General features: G+C 35.3%; 1 protein-coding gene across 1 annotated transcript in view; it reads right to left on the reverse strand.

Moving 5' to 3' along the window:
* LOC123528637 (rab3 GTPase-activating protein non-catalytic subunit-like) overlaps positions 1–27862 on the reverse strand; it is a 76251-nt gene that overhangs the window by 42097 nt on the left and 6292 nt on the right. The window contains exons 5-26 of the mRNA XM_045308514.2: positions 27593–27694; positions 25349–25448; positions 24845–24943; positions 23221–23366; positions 22708–22787; positions 22216–22305; positions 21794–21933; positions 19574–19695; positions 18437–18636; positions 17776–17858; positions 16212–16276; positions 15367–15457; positions 14918–15048; positions 14303–14561; positions 12409–12506; positions 11587–11683; positions 10386–10796; positions 9608–9754; positions 7427–7533; positions 2987–3053; positions 2520–2590; positions 977–1012 (exon numbers count right to left, since the gene is read on the reverse strand). Coding sequence (XP_045164449.2) covers positions 977–1012; positions 2520–2590; positions 2987–3053; positions 7427–7533; positions 9608–9754; positions 10386–10796; positions 11587–11683; positions 12409–12506; positions 14303–14561; positions 14918–15048; positions 15367–15457; positions 16212–16276; positions 17776–17858; positions 18437–18636; positions 19574–19695; positions 21794–21933; positions 22216–22305; positions 22708–22787; positions 23221–23366; positions 24845–24943; positions 25349–25448; positions 27593–27694 — 2742 coding nt within the window. The remainder of the gene's footprint in view (positions 1–976; positions 1013–2519; positions 2591–2986; positions 3054–7426; positions 7534–9607; positions 9755–10385; positions 10797–11586; positions 11684–12408; positions 12507–14302; positions 14562–14917; positions 15049–15366; positions 15458–16211; positions 16277–17775; positions 17859–18436; positions 18637–19573; positions 19696–21793; positions 21934–22215; positions 22306–22707; positions 22788–23220; positions 23367–24844; positions 24944–25348; positions 25449–27592; positions 27695–27862) is intronic.

Below are 27862 nucleotides of genomic sequence, written 5' to 3' on the forward strand. Positions count from 1 at the left end.
GGCCTTTGTCTAGTGCAGTTGGATCATGGATTTTACACATTGTGACCTTGGTCTAGTGCAGTTGGATCATGGGTTTTGCACATTATGACTGTGACCTTGGTCTTTTGCACATTATGACTGTGGCCTTGGTCTAGTGCAGTTGGATCATGGATTTTGAACATTATGACTGTGACCTTGGTCTAGTGCAGTTGGAAAATGGGTTTAGCACATTATGACTGTGACCTTGGTTTAGTGCAGTTGGAAAATGGGTTTTGCACATTGACTGTGACCTTGGTTTAGTGCAGTTAGAAAATGAGTTTTGCACATTATGACTGTGATCTTGGTTTAGTGTAGCTGGATCATGGGTTTTGCACTTTGACTGTAACCTTGGTTTAGTGCAGTTAGAAAATGAGTTTTGCACATTATGTGATCTTGGTTTAGTGTAGTTAGATCATGGGTTTTGCACATTATGACTGTGACTTTGGTTTAGTGCAGTTTGATCATGGGTTTTGTACATTATGACTGTGACCTTGGTTTAGTGCAGTTGGAAAATGGGTTTTGCACATTATGACTGTGACCTTGGTTTAGTGCAGTTGGAAAATGGGTTTTGCACATTATGACTGTGACCTTGGTTTAGTGCAGTTGGAAAATGGGTTTTGCACATTATGACTTTGACCTTGGGTTAGTGCAGTTGGAAAATGGGTTTTGCACATTATGACTGTGACCTTGGTTTAGTGCAGTTGGATCACGGGTTTTGCACGACTGTTACCTTGGTTTAGTGCAACTAGATCATGGGTTTTGCACAATATATTGATAAAGGTGAACATGAGATCCAAATTCATGCAAATCCTTCAGAGTTAATGAAATATGGACCATGCACCAATGCCAGACAGTTTGACCGACAAAATAAACACTAAATCTCTTCATATTCAGATAGAGCACATTAAAACTATAATGGCACACATATTAAGGAATTTATACTTAAATTTCTACTTACCTTTCTACATAATCTGTCTTTTGGAAACTTTCCAACCTACAAGCACCAATAAATCAAGGTGTAAATTTTGTAAACTAATTAAAGTGTTTCCACTTTTAAAAAAAATAAAACAAGATGAATGCCAGTAATAAATAAACTAAATAAATAAATTAAATTATGACATCTAACAAGATGAATGACTTTAACATTACTAGCTATATTTTTCTGTGTGAACAGGTTGTTTCTAGACTATGTTGCGAATGCAAGTAAAATGCATTACTATATTGTTGACCTCACCTCAAATACAACTTTTTGTATATTTTGCTAAGCATCATGCAGCCCTAAAAGTTTGAAATTTCATAATTAAAATAAACTTTACACCCTTGCCATAATGATAAATGATAAACAAGAGTGCCAGACTGTCACAAAATATGCCTGTCAACGAACTTGGCCTAATTCAAGAGGCATAATCCAAGAGTGCCTAAGGCGATTTGGGTGGTTATCGTACTTGGCCGAGATATTATGCCCACAAACATTGTCAGCAAGTTTGGTTAAGATCGGATGAAAATTGTTCGACTTATAGTGCGGACAAGGCTAAATTCACATTTTTTCGAGTAATTCAAGGGCCATAATCCAAGGGTGCCTGGGGCGATTTGGCTGGTTATCAAACTTGGTTAAGATATTATGCCCACAAACATTGTCAGCAAGTTTGGTGAAGATCGGATGAAAACTTTCGACTTAGAGGGCGGATATGCTTTGGACACTGACTGCCCGCCGCTGCCGCCGCCACCCACCCATGGCCACGGGTGTTCACATAATACGCCCCGCTCTTTCAGAGATGGGCACATAATAAGAAAACAAATTTGTGAAAATTTTACATGACATAAAATTCGTTAATTATCTTATTACCAGAATTAAAGTAGTGTCTCTCACTACTAGAAACAATTGTTTACATAGTTTTTAAGGGCTGTAATCAGCAAAGTGTTTATGTGTGTGTTCAAGTTTAGCATCTTTTTCAACAATTTTTCAGTCATGTAAACAAAAGCTTTTTTTTTTTAGTCTTGCCTCATTTGAAAATCACGCCATAGACACATGAAATGGTACCGCATTCAATCACATAATACTGAGACTGGGCTGACCAGTGCTAGAACTATCTCATAATGCTGAAAGCCAAGTGAGGGAGCTAGTAGAACCATTTTCTATTTGTCTTTGGCCAGGCAGCAAACCCACAACCCCCTGCACTGGAAGCGGCCACTCAACCACTAGGCTACATTGGTGGTCAATCAGTAAAGGTTTTTTATGCAAAGAAGTCTGTGTCATAGACAACATGACCATGAACAATATGTTGCCCCAATAATAAGGGGATACATAATTACGCAAATGGTAACAAGATACTCTTTCCGTAATGTTTCATGGAAATGTAAGCATCTTCAGATAACTGCTGGGAGAACAATTTACAAGTATGGAGCATATTCCCTGTATTATACAGGCTGAGTATCATGTAATGCTGTAAAAATTATCTTTGCATACTATAAAAAGAATAATGTGTATTGTATTTCTTTACCTTTTCCATCAAATGAGCTGCTGCATGAAACTTTTTAGACAAAAACATATGCCACATCATACTGCAGACCCCTTAAAGTAAAAATTTAATTACTTCAAACATATAATTTTTATAGAGGACAAAAATAAATGCTAACTCCACAATTACTGCAAACAAAATACTGCAAGCACTCTTACACCTTGTGAAAATAGGATTATAAAACTCTCCATCACTGAAGAACAAAATTTCTCCATAAAAAACTAAAGTGAAATGGTGTATTAGAAACTTTAAATCTGATGTGATGAAAAAGTGTTCACTGGGAAAGCAGGTAGCACGAAGAATCAAACAGTCTGACATCATAAGCTATATACAGTATTTATATTGAAAATATTAAAAATGTTGTAATAAGGCCATTAACAGTAGGCAAGAAAACTGATCTAACATGTAAAAAATCAAAGCAAATATATGTTAAAAGTCTGACAATTTACCTTGTCTCAACATGGCATTTTGTACCAGTCTTAGGAAATCTAGGGCTGACTTTAAATTGTCTACTTCCTGAAATAGATAAAAAGACATTTTACATAAATCTATCAAACAAGTCTTATTTTGGCAACTATGAAAAACAGAACACTTTGGAATACTTTTGCAAGGTCCAATTCTGGACTTTTTCACCAAAGATAGCTCTGTTTCATTTTTGCTCTAGTAAGTATTTAGCTTTTTATACATATTTTAATAAACTATTATTTATCATCCAGTACTACAATTAGTACTTTGTTAGAACCATTGACACACTGGTTGGATGAATTGGTTTTAATTATTTGATATGTTGTAGTTAAGGTATTCCCCCCCCCCCCTTTTACCTACCTTTACTGGTTTTACAGTGATTTTGTGTGTGTGTGGCGGGGGGGGGGGGGAATTTATAAAAATTATAAACAAAAACAATGTATTTCTTGAAGTGGCCTCTGAATAAATCATCCTTATAAATTACAGAAAAATAAAACATCAAGACACTTATTATTAATAAAACGTTAACAAATCAAATTTTAAATGTTTTCTTTTTATAATCAGTGATCCACCTATTTCATCATATATCAATGTCAGATACACATTATATATCAAACAATTGTAAATAAAGATAAGCTTGATAAGGCTGATAAACAAGAGCTGTCTTAATGACAGCACTCACTATTTGAAACCAGTCCACATAATACTAGCCTACATACAAAAGCTTTACCAAATTTTCTATGTTGTAAAAGAGGCATGATTTTGTAAACTGTAGGTGGAAGATATGAAACCATGCTCAGAATAGTCACTTCATCATGTAAACAAGGAGCTGCGTTCAATAAAAGCTTGATGCCCCCCATGGCATCCTTGTCGGTAGATTCAGCTCCTAAGTCCAAACGAGGTCAAGGTCAAGGTCAAACTGAGGTCAGGTGATGTCTGAAGATGAGGAATGGTCACAGGTTACATCTGCATTAGTATAAAGTCATTCTAGTAAGGGGTATTGATGCTAGACAAAACGGTCCCATTTGGTTAACCTCGTACGGACGGGCAGACGCACGGACGAACGAACGGACAAGACAATCGCTATATGCCTCCCATATCAGTAGATGCTGGGGGCATAAAAACTTATGAAGAGTTTGAAAGCACTCACTACAATAGTTCCTGAAACACTTCCTAACATGTGAAACTTTATTAACATTTGTGAACAATAGAGGCATAATTTTGCCAATATGTAATCAAGAATTCTAAGATTTGCCAAAAAAGGTCATCTCATAATGCCAAGTGTTTGTAGAGTTTCAGCACATTTAATAAAGTATTTTCTGAGAAACTGGCTTATATGCCAAACTTCCATGAAATTTCTATTTTAAGGTAGTACACCCATAATGAAAATCAACAATTTATCATGTGATATTTTGTAATCTAGTCTGTTATTTTGCATTCTTTGGCCGTAAATGTAAAAGCCTTGTTCGAAAAAGTTACAATGCAAACAAATAGTGTTCATTGTATCCTTCTGAATACTTCTCACTGTACCTTTTATGTTGATCTTTTATATCGATCTAGGAGATAATTTTATTTTTATTCAAGAAATAGTGATAATTGTTGCGCTTTTTAGTTCACTTGATTTTGATCTATCTCACTCACAGTGTATCAAATAATGTGGAATTCCCCTCATTGGATTGGATTTAAAATTCTAGATTTTACTTATAAAATGTAACAAGAGGGCCAAGATGGCCCTAGGTCGCTCACCTAAGAAACACTCTGTAACAGTGTAAAGCATGTTTGACCTAGTGATTTCATGGAAATAAATATTCTGACCAATTTTCATTAAGATTGGACCAAAAAACTGGTCTCTTGCGATAAAACAAGCATTTTCTTAGATATGACCTAGTTTTTGACCCTAGATGACCCATGTTCAAACTCGACCTAGATTTTATCAAGGCAATCATTCTGACCAAAATTCATGAAAATCAACTGAAAAATACAGCCTCTATCACATACATAAGTTTTTTCTTTGATTTGACCAAGTGACCTAGTTTTTGACCTCAGATGACCCATATTCAAATTTGACCTAGATTTCATTAAGGCAATCAACCTGACCGAATTTCATAAAAATCAATTGAAAAAAACAGTCTCTATCGCATACGCAAGATTTTTCTTTAATTTGACCTAGTGACCTAGTTTTTGACCTCAGATAACCCATATTCAAAATCGACCTAGATTTCATCAACGCAATCACTCTGACCAAATTTCATGAAGATCAATTGAAAAATACATCCTCTATTGCATACACAATGTTTTTCTTCGATTTGACCTAGTGACCTAGTTTTTGACCCCAGATGACCCATTTTCGAACTCGGACTAGATTTTATCAAGGTAATCATTCTGGCTAAATTTAATGAAGATCAATTGAAAAATACTGCCTCTATTGCATACACAAGGTTTTTCTTTGATTTGACCTAGTGACCTAGTTTTTGACCCCAGATGACCCATTTTCAAACTTGGTCTAAATTTCATCAAGGTAATCATTCTGACCAAAATTCATGAAGATCAATTGAAAAATACAGCCTCTATCGCATACACAAGGTTTTTACGTGATATGACCTAGTGACCTAGTTTTTGAACCCAGATGACCCATTTTTGAACTCGGCCTAGATTTCATCAAGGCAATCATTCTGACCATAATTCATGAAGATAAATTGAAAAATACCGCCTCTATCGCATACACAAGGTTTTTTTTTGATTTGACCTAGTGACCTAGTTTTTGACCCCAGATGACCCATTTTCGAACTCGGCCTAGATTTCATCAAGGTTATCATTCTGACCAATATTCATGAAGAAGAATTGAAAAATACAGCCTCTATCGCATACACAAGGTTTTTCTTTGATTTGACCTAGTGACCTAGTTTTTGACCCGAGATGACCCATTTTCGAACTCGGCTTAGATTTCATCAAGGTTATCGTTCTGACCAATATTCATGAAGATTAATTGAAAAATACCGCCTCTATCACATACACAAGGTTTTTCTTTGATTTGACCTAGTGACCTAGTTTTTGACCCGAGATGACCCATTTTCGAACTCTGCCTAGATTTCATCAAAGTTATCATTCTGACCAATATTAATGAAGATTAATTGAAAAATACAGCCTCTATCGCATACACAAGCTAAATGTTGACAGACGCCGGACGACAGAAGACAGACGCCAGACATTGAGCGATCAGAAAAACTCACCTGAGCATTGCTCAGGTGAGCTAAAAAAAAAAAGGTGAACAATTTTAGTATAAAAAGGGAGTTCATTTTATAAATGTGCAATCAGCATTATGGTACTTCTGCTCATTATTCGCATTCAATGTCATTTTTCACTGTGTAAAGTCACAATTAGTTTCCACCAGTGAAATGAAAGTTCCCACCTTAAATGTTAAGGAAGACAAACACAAAATATATGGACATCAAAGCAAATTACTTTTGATATCTTAAATATTCTACTTTTTGAGCAGACTAGTTGTCATTTTTTTCAATTTTGACTAATTCAGAGGCCATAACTCCAGAGCAACGAAGACTATCTATCTGGTTATGAAACTTGGCCAAACTAATATGCCCATAAACATTCTGACTAAGTTGGGTGACCATTGGATAAGAACTGCTAGTTATTAAGTGGACACTCAATTTTTGAATTTTTAAATAATTCAAAGGCCATTACTCAATAGTCCCACAAGTTATCAAACCTGTAAGAAATATTATGCTCAAAAAAATGGGAAATTGGAAATAAATTTGCAAAATTCAAGTCATAGTTAAGATACCTGGTATGCAATTTTGTCTTATGATCCTAAAAACCTCTTTTAAAGTGGAAATATGCGCATTTTTCAAGTAAAAATCCAGCAGAAATAGATGTGTGAATAAAAAGGGTTGGAGGGAATTATAGCTTTTAACCCAATATACCAAACTTTTCCTGTTACCAGTATGAAGTAATAACTTTCCAAATATGACTTTTCTTATTTTGACTGGGGCAGTCTTTTTAAGAAAAGTCGAACTGCATGCAGGAGTTGCTTCCCTTCAACTTCAGAAATCTCTACCTATAGGGAAGGGAGATCACTGCTTAGAAGATTGAAGAAAAGAACTATTATTTTGTTAGTCTGATTTCTTTATTTCTAAAGCATCAACTTCAAATACTTACGCTGCATTTTCGTTAATTTAACACATTTAAATGCACAGCAACCGAAAATTGTTTTTATAAAACATTCACCAAAAACACACTATGTGCAGTAAGATGCGCATAATGCCACTTTAAGTTTCAAAAAAATGCCTGTACTGGTTCCAGAGATATTCAAGGAAAACTAATCTGTATGGATGGAACTGGATAAAGTGATCCACCAAAAACAAAGGTTGGTGGTGGTATAATAATTGTACAAATTAAATTTCCTTCACCTCTGGTAGTTTATTCCATATAACTGTATATTCCCAACAACTGTTGCTAAACAACACATCATTCTCCATACTGTGTGGAAACCTCTTCCGCAACATGTCCACCTGGTCTGAAATAATGTCAGAAATTTAATACTAAGTCACATCAGGTATGATTTTAAGCAAAAACTAGGTGTGTACCAATAGAACCCTGGTGCCCCAACTTCCTGTGATTTTACCGTCCTATTTTATTTGTTGATGAAGCAAGACTTAGTAACTTTTATATTACCTTAGGTTGGAGGTATGCTTCATCAGTGGGGAGGGGTATAGAAAACATCATCAAGAAACACAAGATAAAAGAAACTGAAAGGGGATGCTGAACAACATTGTCCTACAATGTTTCATGACCCTTGGTCAAACTCTTTTTGAGATACACATCACAAAAACTTTTAGGCTTTTTTATGCATATTTTTGACAAATTCAGGAGCCATAACTCTGATCTGCCCAAGTGAAATCTCTAACAAAATCCCAAGTGCACAGCTTCACATGCTGATTAACAATCCTATAAAGTCTGATGCCTCTTTTAGAGCTATGCATGACACAAATTCAGAAGGATATATGGTCCTTCTGATGGACAGATGTACAGACAACGGCAAATCTAAGTGCACATCATGCCCCCCCACCCCACCCCCGAATGATACTGAATAGGAAATGTCTGAATTAAGGTTATATTTGAAAAAGAACCATATATTAATTAATTCTCTTTAAATAAAATTCTATCGGGAGCTCCAATGGAAGCACAGTACACCCAGTCAGACTGAGCCTGCCAATGAGAGGCAACAAGTATGCAACATTCCACATACTTCTCAGCATCAACCTAAGTGGAACTCTATTACACAGGTACACTAAACTGACCATATGATCTCAATGGACATGAAAATACATCAACACTGAGTCCAAGTATGCACCGACTTTAAACCTTACTCATGTTCATGTCAATTTAACTTAAGTCAAAATAAGACTGTAGCAGGAATTATACGGAAAACACATCATGTGACACATGACAACAGACAAATCAGACCAGACATAATCTCTACCCATTTTCAATAGGACAGAAGAGGAGGAACAAACTGAATTCATTGTACAAGTATGCATCCTGCAGAGAGGTCCTACATAAAACATAATCTAATAAACTGCAGGAATTTCACTTCTATATTTATTCTTGCATAAAAACTACTTTTTTCACTGGATCCGCCCATGTATTAACGGGAGAAAAATCGTGTGCAAACAAGGCAATTCACGTGCTGTTAATACCCGATTTTTATTTTTGAAATGCTTTCCCAGGGACGTATATGTAATTCTGCGTAGATTGACATCTGGTATCTGCGTCTTTTTCCTTTCATAAAAACCTCTTCTTGAAGCATTAAAGATGCAATCTAAACCATAGAATGTTTTACTATATCAGTAACTAACGCCAAATGTGCTGCCCCCAACATTATTCGTACTCGTTTCTTCCCTTGTTTACTCCCCTTTTAGAACTCTGCGTCAATTCAGATTTTGTAGACAACCGTGAATATTAAAGAATCGCATGTTTACCTGTGTGATTCTTTGTTTTTAGGTATCATATTTATGATTTTGGTAAGTATCTGTCAGTATGTTTTTATCTAATTTCTCGAAGAATTTATATAAACAGCTTGGAAACTTGACACTACGTTCGTACTCATCCGTACTCCAACTGCGTGTCCGTACTCAATATAACTCGAATGTAAAGTTATTATTCTTGAAATTGTGATCGAGTCTACCAAATTGTGAAATGATATGAACAATTATTGGTAATTTTATGTTTGTAATAATGAGAGATAAAAAAAATCGCTTAAAAACCTCCAGGATGTGCTTTTGATAGTGTTGTTTATTTCCGGGCCCTGGATACGGATATTTAAAACATGTTTACCGTTTCCAAGAACAACTGGAATGGTAAATAAAAAATGTACCGGAATCGTCAAGTCATCACATATGAAAACAACACATAAATCGTCGTGAAATATATTTTTATGCAAGAATAGCGACCTTCGGTCTCGGTCACAAACAATCCCGCGGGCTTCTGCAGATATTAATACACAAAAAAACGTGTATTATCCCTACAATCATACTAAATTTTTCTCAACTTTGGTTATTGTTTTGAAAACGAAGTTTAATGATTATTACCCCAGACTATATCTTGACTAGATGATGATGATGATGATGCCTGTATTTCCTCTGACATAGAGGTCTCATCCTGACGTGGTCGATACAAGTCCTCAGGCTGGAACCCTACTCTAGACACATGGCGAGCTATAACCTCTGTTATACATCCTGCAGTATAATACATGAATTCTAACTAGACACAAGTATCTCAGTTACATCAATAGTGTATCAAGGAGAAGAAAACTGTTTTGGAGATACATGTAACTTGATACCATTATATTTATAATAGTAAAATACTTAAATTAACCTTAACCCTTATCATGGTGGACACGATTTATTCTGCCTTTGTGACCAGTGCAGATCAAGATCAGCCTGCACATCCATGCAGTCTGATCATGACCTGCACTGTTCACCATTCAGTCAATATCTTTTTAGTAATCACCCCTTTTAACAATTAATGGTACTGTCGAAATTGAAAGATGGACAAGATCATTATAGAAATTTAGCAGGGTAAGGGTTAATCTAGAGGACCATGACAATCAGTAATTCCTGTATGATTATGTTTTCTCTTATGCTAAGGTAATTGTTTTTTCATGGAAAATTGTCAGTACCGATTTAAATTCACTTCTTTACTATAAACTGTGGATAGAAACAGAACTTAAATCTTAACTTGTCTGAGCATTAATATAATAATCATATCAGTAATAATGATTTATACAAACACATTTTGAAGCAACTCTCTACACAAATCTTTATGAATTCAACAACAATAGTGATAAAATCTGAATTTAAAACGAACCTTTTCCTCCTTCTAAGAGTGTAGATATGCTGACAGTTAGTTCATCTGAACTTGGAACCCTTCTAAGTTTGGTTGGTTTCAGTCGGAGTAAGGAGTCTATACATATCAAATCCTCTAACTGTCTAACAACAGTACTCCATAGTTCTATATCTAGGGGCACAGGTTCTGTGTCCACAATAGGGGACAGTGTCTCTGACGTTACACTTATTGTGTCAGCATCTGGGTCTTTGGCAGTGGTGTCAAGTGTTCCTCTTCTTTTTGGCATTGTGCCAGACATCTCCATGGCAACAGATCGAGAGACAATTGCAGCAAGGAATGCAGACTGGCAGTGACAGGAGTGTGTACAGAGGTCTCGTATACTTTGCCACCAGGGTGACTCTGAGGTCTTTTCTACAACAATCCTACTTTGATCTGAAAAATACAAACGTATGAAAATACATGAATCTAATATGTTTCATTATATTATTTAGAGCATAAGGCTATGAAAACGAAAGCTTTGGAATTTGACCATTGTGCTTATTTCTCAAGGCAATTTGACAGAAAACAGTATAAAGGCATTCCTCAAGCAACAAGAACACTTATTGCCATAGGTTAACTGAGCCATTTTGGACACTTTGGCATCATCATTTCCTTATATGGTCACAAAATATGATATCTATATAACAGCAAAATTATGTTATATACAATATTGAAATACTTAAATCATAATCATACAAAATGTTACTCGGTCTTAATCAATTTTTGATTTTTGTTTTATAGATGAAAGTGTTATATAACTTTGCTTTGTGGATAGTTTGATTTTATGTAATCAGACTAGTTTTTCTTTCTTAATACCTTTTCTCGAGCAGGATGCATCTTATTACTACAGCTACAATTTGGCTTAAATTATGAGAAGTATGAAGATTCCATTAAGGGGGACAACTTTCATACACCCAAGCTTTCAGACATGCTCATTATGCACATGATTTTGTGTCCAATGAACCAGAGAATTGCCCATTGCAGTATGATAAACATTAACCGTTATCATGCTGGACATGACTGATTCTGCCTTTGCAACCGTCAGTCTGATCATGATCTGCACCGTCTGCCATTCAGTCAGTATCTTTTTGGTAAGCATCCCTTTTAACAGTTAATGGTACTGTCCAAATCGAAAGATTGACAAGTTCAATATAGAAATTTAGCAGGGTAAGGGTTATCTTACCAATACTGGCTGTAAAGATTTTCAGCAAGTTGAATAGACCAGGAATACCATCTATTGACCTGGTAGAATCATTTATCCATGTCCATACCAGAAGTTGCTGAAAGAAAAAGTCAAATGATTTAGGAAAAAAATTAGTTTAACAACTCTTTTAGAAGGTTTCCTGGAAAGCCTTGATAAGTTGATTACATGACTTCAACATGCAGCTATTTAAAACTTATTTTTATCACATACGTTTCAATAAATTATTGAAATATCTGAGTGTTATCTAGTTATTTCTGGTACTATAAAAAATATAAAATTTGATTAAAACTATAAAACTATAAAAATATTTTTTACATGTACGAACAAATTATCTTTAACTTGTAAACCAGCTTATATTTTCACTCCTGGCTATGCCACTTTTTAACGTACTGCGTATGGTGATCACTTGGTCTGAGATATTCATTCAATTAAGACTATTAAAGTCAAAATGTCTTTTCCAAGTCAGTATCTTCTGATGGGCTTATACCAGAGTTAGAATGTACAGATCCAGATATTTAAATATTCACACCCTAAAATTTGTAGTCCAAACTATTCTCAACAATCAAATCAATTTTAAATTTGATCACAAAATTTTATTAAGATTCTTGTGTGTTTAATTTATGTCCTATATATCAAGGTAAATGATTTTTTTTGTCACAGACTGTATCACATTACAATTTATGAAGAGATTCTAATCATAAACGAATTTATTCTGATTCTACAAGTGAAGGTGTGTGATAATTTTCTAAAAACACAGGACTCAATACAGAAATGGTAGAATACAGAGGATTATGTACTTACAGCTAACTGCTCCATAGGAATGTTGCTTTTTCTCAACACAGCACCCAGATCTCCAGGAGAACTTTGATATTTGAAACAACATTCATACAAAAATGCACCTGAAATACATTAACTAAGGTAAATATGTGTATCATTACATGCCATAGTGTAGGAATATTCAAACTGCATTATGTAACAAGAGGGCCATGATGGCCCTATATCGCTCACTGGTTATCACTGCACTTGAGACAAGAAGGTCCTCAAAAAAAATATCTAAATCCAAAGGACAGGAACAACAAAGGGAAGAAATTTAACCAAAAAGAAGAAAAAAATTCTTACAAGGTATAGATATGTCAAAAAACACCTAAAAATTGGAGGTACCATCCATGTTGTACTACAGAAAAGTGGTCTCGGTTTTTCCCTATGGCCAATAATAAAAAAGTTACTAAAAATAAGCTATTTATAGTAACGTAAAAGGGAAGTAATTAAAAAAAATATTGTAAGTGAACAAAAGAAGGATCTGCCAAATAAATATGTTGGCATAAATGAAATTTCAGATCAGTATCTTCATTAGTTATGGAGATATACCCATTTTAATTTGAAATAAAGGGAGGTAATTTGACATAAAAGCAGTCCATAGTTATCTACCCTGATTGTCCAACTAATAACAATAATGAAATTTCAAATAAGTACTATAAGAACTTACTGATATAAATCCATTTTGATTACAATCAGGGGAGGTAATCAGATATAAAATAACTCTGGAACCTACAACTGGATCTGATTTGTCATGGAATCCAAGATTTATTGTTGTTGAAGATATTTTGGAAGTTTGTATCAAATAAAACCATAAATGAAGTCTCTATATGGCTGCAAAAGCCAAAATAGCCGATTTTGGACCTTTAAGGGGCCATAACTCTTGAACCCAAGATGGAATCTGGCCAGTTCAAGAAAGGAAGCAAGATCTTGTGGTGATACAAGTTGTGTGCAGGTTTGGTTAAAATCAAATCATAAATGAAGCTGCTATTGTACAGACAAGGTCGAAATAGCTAATTTTGGCCCTTTCAGGGGCCATAACTCTGGAACCCATTATGGGATCTCGCCAGTTCAAAAAAGGAACCAACATCTTATGGTGATACAAGTTGTGTGCAAGTTTGGATAAAATAAAATCATAAATGAAGCTGCTATTGTGCAGACAAGGTCAAAATAGCTAATTCTGGCCCTTTCAGGGGCCATAACTCTGAAACCCATAATGGGATCTGGCTAATTCAAAAAAGGAACCAAGATCTTATGGTGACACAAGTTTTGTGCAAGTTTGGTTAAAATCAAATCATAAATGAAGCTGCTATTGTGCAGACAAGGTCAAAATAGCTATTTTTGGCCCTTTCAGGGGCCATAACTCTGGAACCCATAATGGGATCTGGCCAGTTCAAGAAAGGAACCAAGATCTAATGGTGATACAAGTTGTGTGCAAGTTTGGTTAAAATAAAATCAATAATGAAACCACTATCGTGCAGACAAGAAATTGTTGACGCACGCACGGACGGACAGACTGACGACGGACGAAGGGTGATCAGAAAAGCTCACCTTGTCACTATGTGACAGGTGAGCTAAAAATGGAGCATCGATTTCCATCCAGTTGTTCTATAAGAATACAACTGTCCAAAAGGACTAATACTGTATCAAGTTTGTTGTAATGTTAGCTCATCTACTGCGGTTTACCAACGATAATCATGTATTCAGATTAAAAAAAAATTATATGTAGAGTTCATGACATTCAGCCTTTAATTCTTCATCCCTTCTCTTACCAGTATGTATTCAAGCAAACTCTCTAACTCCGTAAAACAATACAAAGTTTTTCAAAAGACAGCTAATGCTTAACGCACTAAATCTATTAAATCTCTCATTTCCTTACCCATCTGAAGTTTTTTCTCTTCTGGCAAGTCTCTGACTAGAGTTATAGTACCGCCTCCTTGCTGTGTGCCCTCTGTCTCTGCTACATGTGGCGAGCATGTGAAGCAGCCGAGGAATCCGGATACATGTGATACAGTGTCACATTCAAACCTGACCCTCCCTGGTGGCTGATCTGCATGCACAATCCTCTGGCTGTGCTCTACCTCACTGACTATGTGCTCTACCTCGCTTTCACTCAATCCGAGTAACAGGGACAGAGACTTTAAAAATATAAATGATGTTGTTCACTTTCTTTTCAATGATATAAGCCATAAAAATAACTCGCTAAATGGCTGGTAAAATTTTCAACCCTTGCACAGAATGAATAATAAAAAATATATATACCTGAGCTCAATAAATTTTAAATTTTCCCGAGTTTTCATGACAAATGAAGACTTCCATATATTTTTCATTTCAAACTGCTTTCCACATAAATAATCTGAATGAAAACTTCCTTTATGCAGAAGTTCTTTTATCACCAGTTTATATAAACTTTAAAATTTTAAACATCAAATGGGCATTTCAACAAACTTGTTTGCAAATAAAAAATTTAGAACAAGAAGAGCTAATATCTAACCTGAGAATCTAAATGAATGGGTGGGGTATTACACTGAAGCTGCTCTATCTCTATGTATGACTCTATCAGATGTTCCTGTAGGTGGCAGTACTGCATAAATAAACGACGCTCAATATCTAGGTGTTCTTCACCTGCAAAATATATGTTCATTAAAATTTAAATTTTATTGAATGCCATTAAAGTAATGTCATACAATGTCTCAAAAACATCTGAGTGTTGTTACAACACTAGCACGATTGTATTACACTAATTATAAAATCTTGGTGATGTCATAGTGATGATGATCAGTCAGTTCTAAGTTCTTGCCAAATATATTTGTTTTACAATCTGCTAAACCTGCCTAATGTTAACAACCATGTGATAACTATATCTACAACTGTGGATCAAGCTTGCAATACATTTATGCCCTAAATATCTTTGAAAAGTGAGAGGTTATAAATCAGCCTTACCCATGACAAGCAGTCTCTGGACACATGCCTTCAGTATTCCTATCATAAACTTTGCACTCAGATATCTTGTTGATAACACTCTGTCTACACCCTGTAATATCATCAACAACCACAAGTTTAACTTGTTAATGAAATACAAATTGCATGAAAACATTAAAGACAAATATGTTACACACTGAGAGTTAAACTGGGAAGAGCATGTAACTTTTTTGAAATCCATACCAGACAACATTACTGATCCCTTACTCTAGATGCAATCTTAACAGTAACACTAGAGATGCTTTTGACAAAAGCGCATGTCTCCCACAACTGCTTAATCATCTAAATAGTAAGTCAGTCTTTATATACTGTTTACTAAGAGCTCATGCACATGCGCTTTCTTGGACTCAAAACGTACCCTATACTACTTTCGCATGCACTTTCTTGCACCCAAAACGTACCCTATACTACTAGTAAAAGTAGTTTAGGGTACGTTTTGGGTGCACGAAGACGATTTTTTGGTAATTCAAGGGCCATAATTCCGAAGTGCCTGGGCCGATTTGGCTAGTTATCGAACTTGGCCAAGGTCTTATGGTCAGACACATTTTGTTCAAGTTTGGTGAAGATCAGGTGAGAAATGTTCGACTTAAGAGTGTGGACAAGCTTTGTGACAGACACACACACAGACAGACAGACAGACAGACAGACACACAGACAGGAGTAAATCAATATGTCTCCCACACCACTGTGTGGTGGGAGACATAATAATGGATTTCAAGCTTAGTTACAACAATTTTGGTATAAATTTAACTGATTAAGAAATTTTGTTACACCAAATAACTGTGGTATTCTAATCATGAACTTACTTGTTGAGCAATACTTGATATCTTGATATTAAGGAGTAGATCTCTGACTTGAGTATCTAACGATTCTGAAAACAAACAATGGTCACCCATTTATCAATAGAACAAGAGCTTGGCAAAAAAGGGGCAAAAAGTATTAGATCAAAGGAGTACCAGCATCATAATGAGGGCAAAGTCATATATCCAAGTTAAAATTAAATCATTAGCTTAAAATTTATTTGACTAATCCATTCAACACATAATGAGAAATAATATCACTCATGAAAAAAGTATTCATAGTGAATTTTACTGCACCTAATTACAAGTTAACCCAGAGCATCTTGCGGTCAGTATAATATGCACAAATAAGATTAAAAATGGAAACTGAGGTGTGTGGGGTGGGGGGGGGGTGTAGAGGAGAGTAATGAGTAATGTGGATTTTGCACTCTACACATTACCATCTGTATTACAAGTTTAAAGTCAATACCTTGAATAGTTTTTAAGGTTTTCTCCAGAAACAAAAAATGATGGAAGATTTGACCTTTGAGCTCAGTCTCTGACCTTAACCTCTGACCAAGTTCATGCGCTATGCATATCGTCTCATCGCCATCAATCTACATGCAGTTTAAAGTCAATATCTTGAATGGATTTTTAGATAAATCTATGCTTTGGACACGAAATAAGACAAGCAGACAGACAGATGCACATCAATCAAATAATACATCACATTTTTCCAAAACAAGCATATAAAAATAATAAGAAAGAAAATCAAATCTATTTTCAGAAGGGCTGAAAATGTCAGAAAGTGCAGTTTATACTGAAAGTACACAGAGAACTACAAAAGAAGAGCGGATGGGAATATCAAAACTAAGTTTGTTTAGTTTAGTCTATACTAATTTGTTTAGCTCGATTGTGATGAAAGCTTCAAGCTTATTGGAACCACTCTCAAGTCCGCTGCCTGGAAAAGCCAGTTTGTTGATTGCTTTTGGGTTTAGCATCATTTTTCATCAGTTTCAGATGGAGGGCACTTCATCGAACTAGTATTCCTGGATTCAGTACCAGTACTTATCTGTTCTCCACAAGTAGCTTCCTACTTCCCCACATGAATCAGTGGTAAAGGAAGAATGATTTCAGACACAATGTCTTCTATCAAATACTAACAGACTTACGCCTCGCCCTAAGATTCAACAAACATTCCTGTGATCGGTGTGATACTACGATCTCTATTCAAGTAAGCTGAATATCAATACTGAATCTCATTTATAACATTAGTGTTCTTCACAAAGAGATTTTTTAGTGTAAAGAAACTAACAAGAGCAGTTTTTTTTCACATTTGCAGTAATAACACACTGGGAAAACTTGTTTTTCCACAATTGTTCAATGTAAATTAATAACTGAGAGTGAGTTGGGTTTTACGGCGATTCGACACAAAATGGTCATATATCGCTGAGAGTAAATTAATAAAGATCATTGGTTTGATTTGCTGTATTACATAATGGTGAAAATTCTTCAGCTACAAAATCCTTTAAATTTATATGAGAAATTCTAAATCTTCAAGTAATAACAAAAACATCTTATAATACAAAACCTGATTCCTCTGTATTTTCCTTTAGCACCTGTTTTAGTTTCTTCAGTAAATGCATGTCTCTTACTCTCTTGTTATTCTTATCACTGAAATATAAACAAAGATAAAAGTGACTTTGTTTTACCTAAATTATTTCCTATAAAATGTGATGATTTTGCTGTGTAAGTAGAAACACACACAGGTTAGCTAGTTTCCAAACAAAAATAAACTGTAAAGAGACAAATCATAAATCAATTATTCCTTGCGAGTTAAGCTGCAGTATATATCAAAAGAGAACAAAATAGAAGTTCCACAAACACATCACTTATATGATTATATAATTCTGAAATTTAATAACCATTCAGCTTTTTTAAAATGCAAATTGCACACATTTTCTCCTGTGTACTGAATGTAATGACACAAAACTTTTTATTGTTACTCACAATTCTACATGTAGCAAAAAAAGATTGCCTGCATATTCCCTGTATTTCCCATTTTTTTAATCTAATCAATGAAGCCAAATAAAAGAACCTGCATATTTTCTATACCTGCAAATTGCATGGACTGACAGATGGACACAAGCAAAGCAAACCTACAGTCACCGGCCCATCCCCTTGTAGGGGACTGACAATTATAGAAAATGACTTACAAGTTAGTTCCTGATCATAGAAAGACATGTTCATACCTGAGTGCAAGATGGAATGGTACTTGTACAGCTTTCAGTACTCCTTCAGCATCCATCAGCCCCACCTGGAAGGCTTTTATCCTCACCCCACGGCAGGTCACATTGTTTAGACCCAGTATTCCATATGTCAGATGTACCAACTTACAATGTTTACTCACATTGAACGCTGCAATTCTTGGCCCATTTCCTGCTACCCACACCTGTCAGAAGATAAACATTTTTTGTAGGTTAAATGTCATACTGACACAAATATAGGGCACATGGAGACTTTCCAGCTTTTCATGGTGAAAACAGATGCCAGGTACCTCTCTGGACATTGCTTCTGGCATAGATGTGCATCTGGTAGGGCCACCCACCTTCCCTATTCCAACTGGATGAACCCGCGCAACAAGCAAAATCCACAGCAGTGAGGGATGAGGGATTAGAATTCAGCAAACTTAACTGCCTTATCATGTATAACAAGTGACCGAGTATTGCAGAAGCAATACAGAAGTCCCCTACCGGTGGAAAAACAATTTTAGTTGACCTTCAATAATGACCTTGACTTTTGATTGACAACCATGGGTCAAGTTCACGTCACAGTCTAACCATGGGGAAACATTTCTGTGTAATACTAAAGAAATCCTTGAATGCAATTAAAAGCAATGGAGCAGAAACAAATTTTTACTTGACCTTGAACAGTGATCGTGACCTTTAACCCGCAAGCATAAATCATGTGTTGACATATTTTCTCATCATGAGGAACTTTTGTGTGTAACACTAAGATAATCCATCGATGCATATAAAAGTTATGGAGCAGAAACAATTATTACTTGATCTTCAGTAGTGGCCTTGACCTTTGACCTACAAGCACAAGTCATGTATGTACATAATCTACATATTGCCCTCTATTCACATACAAAGTTTTATGAAACCCAGCTTGAATACTTTTGAGTTATCACAGGATCCAGATTTGTGGACGGAAAGACGGATGGACAGAGGGTTTTCCTATAGTCCACTCCGGTGATCCATCAGTAGGGGACTCATAATTAAAGCTAACTTCCCTTAAGTAAACTTAAGTCCACTAAATATCAGCTGAAGTAAAGATTAATATTGAATGAAATTCTTTCATCAATTTTGAAAATAGAATAAGAATACCTCTAGAATGCCTCTTCTGGCTGCATATATAACGAGAAACTGAGCTGATCTGCCCTGCTTGTTATGACCTGTACCCTCATCCTCTCTAACCTCCACCCAGCCAATCTGGGCATCTCTGTATCCTATAATATACAGAAACAATATAGCCCTCACTCTCTAATCTCCACCTAGCCAATCTAGGCATCTCTGTATCCTGTAATATACAGAAACAATATAGCCCTCACTCTCTAACCTCCTCCCAGCCAATCTAGGCATCTCTGTTTCCTGTAATATACAGAAACAATAGAGCCCGCACTCTCTAACCTCCACCTAGCCAATCTAGGCATCTCTGTATCCTGTAATATACAGAAACAATATAGCCCTCTCTCTCTAACCTCCACCCAGCCAATCTAGGCATCTCTGTGTCCTGTAATATACAGAAACAATAGAGCCCGCACTCTCTAACCTCCACCTAGACAATCTAGGCATCTCTGTTTCCTGTAATATACAGAAACAATAGAGCCCTCACTCTCTAACCTCCACCTAGACAATCTAGGCATCTCTGTTTCCTGTAATATACAGAAACAATAGAGCCCTCACTCTCTAACCTCCACCTAGCCAATCTAGGCATCTCTGTTTCCTGTAATATACAGAAACAATAGAGCCCTCACTCTCTAACCTCCACCTAGCCAATCTAGGCATCTCTGTATCCTGTAATATACAGAAACAATAGAGCCCTCACTCTCTAACCTCCACCCAGCCAATCTAGGCATCTCTGTATCCTGTAATATACAGAAACAATAGAGCCCTCACTCTCTAACCTCCACCCAGCCAATCTAGGCATCTCTGTATCCTGTAATATACAGAAACAATATAGCCCTCACTCTCTAACCTCCACCCAGCCAATCTAGGCATCTCTGTTTCCTGTAATATACAGAAACAATAGAGCCCTCACTCTCTAACCTCCACCCAGCCAATCTAGGCATCTCTGTATCCTGTAATATACAGAAACAATATAGCCCTCACTCTCTAACCTCCACCCAGCCAATCTAGGCATCTCTGTGTCCTGTAATATACAGAAACAATAGAGCCCTCACTCTCTAACCTCCACCTAGACAATCTAGGCATCTCTGTATCCTGTTATATACAGAAACAATATAGCCCTCACTCTCTAACCTCCACCCAGCCAATCTAGGCATCTCTGTTTCCTGTAATATACAGAAACAATAGAGCCCTCACTCTCTAACCTCCACCTAGCCAATCTAGGCATCTCTGTATCCTGTAATATACAGAAACAATATAGCCCTCACTCTCTAACCTCCACCCAGCCAATCTAGGCATCTCTGTATCCTGTAATACTAGTATACAGAAACAATAGAACCCTCACTCTCTAACCTCCACCTAGCCAATCTAGGCATCTCTGTATCCTGTAATATAGAAACAATATAGCCCTCACTCTCTAACTTCCACCCAGCTAATCTAGGCATCTCTGTATCCTGTAATATACAGAAACAATATAGCCCTCACTATTCATTTACTGTTCAAACTCGATATCCCAAACTCATTTATATCAAAATTTGGGCTATCTTAAAGACATTTTCAAATCACATCCCGAAAACATGTGCACAAAATATTATTTTACGTCACATTTCAGTTACCTGCAAGTAAAACACTTGATCCCTTGGAATTCGAGATAACAAGTTTCAGCTGCATATTTACTTTGTTTGCTCTGAGATCACCTTTAACATTTTAGTGATAAACCACACTGACACAATCTTATAAATAATCTTTAATAAAATTCTGTTCTGTTCTAAATATTTTTCATTCAAACTAGTGTTATCTTGTTGTAAAGAAAGCCACTAATTTCAAATGAATCAGAAACTGGAGCACAATAATATTTCAAAATTGCCATGTTTATCCAATTGTCACACTTGCATTGCAAAGTATTTAACCTCATGATTGACAACCTAAAAAGATTTTCTGCCAACACAGCTGTATCAATCAGAATCAGTTTCTGAAAATTTTAAAGCTCTGTTGGCTATACAATTGGAAATGCATATATGTACATGTTCTGACAGCTGTAGCAAATTAATGTAGAAATGATTATAATCCATTTTTTTGTTTTATCAAATATGTTGTCCTCAGATCTGCAAATAAGTTAAAACGCAAAATATCAGCTCTTGTTTTTTGCAAAAAAAATCACACACATATTATAAAAACTTCTTAAAAAGTTAAGTTTACCTTTCCACATCCTAAGGGCTATCCCTCTGTCAGTATCTATCAACATAATTCGACCAAAGCTGTCTGTGGTTGCTGCATATGTGTTGTTTGGTGATAAACTTACAGACAGTCCCTCACGTCTCATATCTGGTAATCCAAACCTACAAAATCAGCAGCAGAAAATGCATACAATTAAAGTCTCCAATATAACCCTCTCAGAAGGGTTAATCATTACAAAAAAAATCTAATGCAAAACATGTATTGTTGTTTATCAAGTTTAAAAGTTCCATTAAACCTTTCAGGATTTCTTGTATTTAACAAAGAAAAAATTGTGCAAAAACATCAGTATGTGAAATATTGCGATAACTTGTAAGTATCTGTTTACGATAATTAATAAATTGGGTGTATTAATTAAGAGCAAGAAATAAACTAATGGAAATTACCTCAGATTTAGAGGTGTAGCAGGTTCAATCTTTGTAGGTTTCTCAGCACTGACCTCTGGCCTATTCTTTGAACCAAAACTTAACCAACCACTGTAAAAAAAAGTTACAAATTACAGTTAGTTTCCTATTTCTTTTTGCATAACAATATGGCCAAATTTATTGTGTTTCATGTATGCTTTAAACAACTGAGATTTTTTTCTATTTTTTTTACACATACTTTTTATCATGTAATTATGTCTTTCCAAGTTTAATGGTTCAGGACAACACTGTATCCTCCTTTCAAATATGATTTCATTATTGGCACCTTAGTAGAATCACTGACCTTACACAAGCCAGATGAAGGGCTTCCTCACATGACAGTCTGAGCACGACTCTATCCAAGAGGTGAGGAGCAAGTGATTTAGAGTAGATGGCCTGAACCACTGAAGCCTCTGATGAAACTGACAAACTGAATTTACTTGCCATTAATACCACAGGTGGAAAACAGCTTACCTGGCTGCAGACATTATAGCTGATTTCAGTTTACTAGCAACAGCAAATGCTACTTCAGACAAAATTGGCTGGGTGCTGCCCTGTAATCAGATACAACTGTCAGTAGTAAAATCATTTCGCATGATTTACTACGATACTCTTTGAAATAAAACATCATTGTAAGTTTGCTTCATGTTTCAGAAACATGATTTTCTACTTGGAAGACATTTTCAAAATTTATGTTTTCCCTTTACATATGAAATATCTCTTCAAAAATAACATTTGCTCTGCACATATTTTTTTTTTTTCGAATATAAAAATATACCAAAGTATGCACTAATCAATTTGATGGGAACAAGCCTCATTCCATTTGATGAACAACATTTATAAAATATAGAACGACATCCATAAAATGTATTTCACTCCTACACCCTCTTTATCATGTTATCTTTCAAACCAACTGATCTACATGTACTTAAACTTAATACATGTACATCACTGAAACAGCTGCTATGTCAGTTTTATAAAGTTTACCTCTATTGCATAAAAGAATCCTAAATAGGGTCCCATGCCTGACATGAGGTACACAGATGCTGCTGGGGGTGAAGGACGTATAGTACTGGTATGGGATGTTAATGATGCTAGCACCATCTGATCGAAAGGGTTAGGGCTATGAACGCCTGCAAATTACAAAAGTAATATTTTATAGTTAACACAAAAATACTGCAAACAAAGTACCAAAAATGACAATTTTAAGAATTCTTGAACTAACTTTCTTTTAATTTCTATTTTTCGGTTAAGAAATTACAACAAATTACAGGCAAAGCCCAATTAATCGATAATTATTTTCTTTCCGCGTAAACATTTAAACATCATAAATGAAATCCTTTGATCCCAATTGTTGAAGTTTCACAACATGAACATTTTCTTAAAGACTTCACTTTTTCTCAACAGTATTTTCTCTGCAAAAGTAAATTATCATGTTACTAAACTAAAAACTCTTTTTGTACATCTTAAATTTCAATAGTAAAACATTATGTTAATTTCCAACTTTTACCAGCAGAAAACAGTCTATCCTGCAGCATTAAGGCATTAGATCACTAATAGAAAACCTCCTTTTTAAGAGTATTCAATTCCTACCATAAACCTACTTTGACAGCAATTCTTAGGGGGGCGTAGGTTCAAGCCCTACTGGGACCAAATTTTTTTCCCCTTATTTTCCTTTTTTTCTAGTAAGTTTTTACTTCTTTCAAGACTTATTATTGTTTCCTTGTACAAAAATGGAAAAAGATGGATCTTATAAGCGATTTCTTGGTGTTCAAAGTGTATTTACTACTTGAACAGAAGGGGTAGAGTTACACATCTTTAAAAATACTGAGTTACACACGGTAAAAGTTCTCTATTTTGCTTTCACTCTTAGATTATATATTGTGGAAGAAATTTAGGTAGATTTTACGTCTGCCCTAAGGTTATTTTTAAATGGAGTAAGCAAAATTCAAAACAGAAACACGGCATTCGACCTTGTTTTTTCAATGTTGAAGTATGAACTCTGTCTCATTAAATCCGTTTACTTGAGGCACCATAGAAAAAATGATATTGACAATTTTATTTTGTGTTTTATAATTGTTTACCAATAGTTTGATGTTTCTTTTATTAAAATTAATGGTAAAATGAGTTCTCTGCAAACATTTTGGATAGTGGCTATCACTTTAAAATTTGTCTGTACTTAAGCTTGAGGAGATACCATAAGTTATACAAAATTTATAAAAAACGGCACGGTAAAAGTTGTTTAAAAATTGCAAAATAGTGCAAAACATGGTGACCTTTCAGAATATACCAATCAAAGGCCATTTTGTAAACATTACTATTAGTGCTCTAATACCTTAATAAGGTAATATTGCTTAACATAACAAATCCAACAACTATACATGTTTTAACAAACATTAGAAAAGCCATCATTAACCTTTAGCCTGCTGCGCAAGTGATTCTGTCTTTGAGCCCAATGCAGACCAAGATCATGGTCTGCACTGTTAGCTATTCAGTCAGTAAATTTTCAGTGAACACTCCTTCAAAAAACAAATGGTATTGCCCAAATTGAATGATGTACCAGTCAATATTGGAAATTTAGCACACTAAAGGTTAATAATCTGAGTATTACCAGTTGTATGACAATCTACAATAGAGTCCATGTCTTGTGGTGCCCATTTCTTGTAAGCAAGTGGAGGAGGCTGCAAACTGGCTTCACCACTCGCTGTCGCTACATCATAATGGAAAAATAGAACATACACTTTCCAATACAGAATTAAACATTGACACTTCTTTCTTTACAAAATTATTACATCGCTAGTTTTATAAAACTATAACATTTTTGATTTTACAAAAGTAATATATTGCTGGCTGTACAAATCTATTTTATTGCTGGCATTACAAAATAATGATATTGCTGGCATTAAAAAACTTGTTGGCATTACAAAACTTGTTGGCATTACAAAACTATTACATTGCTGGCTTTACTATTTACCTGCTTCTGTATGTCAAATATTTTTATTTTATAATTCAGTGAAAAGAAAGTATTCAATTTGTAAATTAATTAAACAGGGTGTTACACAGACTTTATGTCTGCCTTGAAAAAGATGATTGTCATAAATAAGTTAGCATGTACCTCTGGCCACCTGGTTCCTGCATGCTTTCAGGGCCTGGTACAGACTAAAACCATCAATGGTAACCAGCGCTCTAGTATACAATATCAGCAGCTCTTCGTGCTGAAAACATAGCACAGATATATCCTGCAAATTACTGTATGAACTAGATGTGTGTCAACAGGACACAGGTGCCCCAAGACTCCTGTTACAGTACATGGTTTCATGACTATATGTGAATTATTTTTTAAGATGTTTGCAACACAAACTTTAAAGAACTTTGTGTATTTTTCACATAGTGACTCTGGCATAGCTGAGTGAAATCCAAAAGAGAACACCACGACTGGTGCACGACTTCAAATGCTACATAACAATCCACTGTATTTTATGACTCCAGGTCAAGTACATTTTCAGATACATAGGGCACAAACTTATATTTTTTTATTAAGTCAAGGGCCATAACTCTGGTCTTGCAAAGTGAAATAAAAACACTCAGGTGCACAAATTCACATGCTGGATAATATTTTGACATGGTTTCATGACTCTAGGAGAAATACCATAGATACCCATGTATAATGCGCACCCGTGTATAATGCGCACCCTCAGATTTTGGCCCAAAATCCTGGGAAAAAAAACATTTTTGGTCAATTTTGAGGTGGATGGAAAACGAAAGTAGAGTTTACATCGACACCGGTACTAAATTTTATTTCTCCGGCAGAGAGCAGCATCGGTCTCGCGGTACTATCGATTTTTGTTTTCTCAAAAATAAAACCAGTAAAATATTGTTTTATTTGTTGTTTTACCTTCTTAATTATCTATTTTGAATAAATAAACAGCAGCTGATTCAATATTTCAGAATGGTATCTTTCAAAATGACATGAGCTTTTCAATTCAAACCAATAACAAAAGGTGTCATAGTCTTTTTGTCATGATCAAATAGCCAGTAATTACCGGCAATTAACGTGCCACCTCGTGTCAATTATGTTGTTCAAATTTGATCTCGGTTAAAGACTATTCTCGATCTTTAATTAGTATCATAATTTTTGTGATTTATTAACATTTCTTTCGTCGAAATACTTTTAAATTTATATGAAATTAATTTTGTTTGAAAGAAAAATAAACAATTCGATCTTTTACGGAACGTAACGGCAATCTTAGATTTTAGTGATGACAGTAAGCGCGGGGAGTTGTTTCCCTTTACCAAAATGGTGAACATCGGTAACAAACTTGTTTTGAAGTTGGAAAATTGTCTATACCTGTGTATTATGCGCACCCACGATTTGGGGGTGGTGCCAGGGATCAAAAAACTGTGCATTATACATGGGTATCTACGGTATGTTTAAGATATATGCAACAGTAACCTTTAAGCACTTGTGCATTTTTCACTAAGTCAAAGACCATAACTCAAGTCTGGCTGAGTGAAATCCCAAACAGAACACTAGGTGCACAACTTGTATTCCATTTAAGCCTATTTTTGACAAACAAGGGCCATATCTCTGATTTGACTGATAGAAATCCAGAACAAAATTCCAGGTGCATAACTTCTCATGCTGAATAATATTCCTATGATGTTTCATTACCCTAGGTCAAATAATTTTTGAGATATATGCGACACAACTTTTATGCCTTTTTATGCATATTTTTGGCTAAGTCAAAGGTCATAACTTGGCTCTGGCAAAGTGTTATCTCTAATAAAACCCCATGTGCACATCTTCACATGCTGAATAGTATTCCTATAATGTTTCATAATACTGGGTCAAATACTTTATGAAATACATGCGACACAAACTTAGGCCCTTTTACGCATATTTTTGACTAAGTCAAAGGCCATAACTCTAGTCTGGCTGTGTGAAATCCAAATTAAAAAATCCTGGTGCACAACTTCATGTGCTAATTAACAATCAAGTGAGGTTTGATGACTCTGGGTAAAATACTTTTTGAGATATGAATGACTCAAATTCTGATAGATGGATGGATAGATGGATGGACAGATGGATGGACAAGGACAACTCTAAGTGCTCCCAGACCTAAAAAAAATTTGAGAAGCACAAAAAGGGAATGAAAATGTAATTAAAGTCCTAATTTAATAAGTAAAGTTTGATAAGTAAACAGATGCACGCAAGTACTGTAGGGAAATGAAACAAATATTCCACAGGTTATATAACAGAGAAATGTTAAAAAATCAAAACAAGTGCATTTTTTGTACAACATTCTAACATGACCCATTTGTTTTCCTAAATCACAAAAAAAAAACACATGCACTTCACCTGCTCTGCTATGCCGAGGTATCTGCGAGGTGTGTATGTATTACATTTCAGCTTTAAAACACCCCCTGTATGTAACTTCTGTGACAACAATAATGCCCCTGTCTGCAAAATAAAGGAACACTGATAGCAAGGAAATCAACAGCTTCATTCTGTTTATATGAGATTTACATCCCTTTACACAACTAATGCAAACAAAAATTACACACACTCTGAATGGCTACTTTTTTATCTCACTTTCATAAAACAGTAACATAAGAAAAGAATTAAAAA

This window comes from Mercenaria mercenaria, chromosome 1 (genome assembly GCF_021730395.1).
Source record: "Mercenaria mercenaria strain notata chromosome 1, MADL_Memer_1, whole genome shotgun sequence".
NCBI classification, from domain to species: Eukaryota; Metazoa; Mollusca; class Bivalvia; order Venerida; family Veneridae; genus Mercenaria; species Mercenaria mercenaria.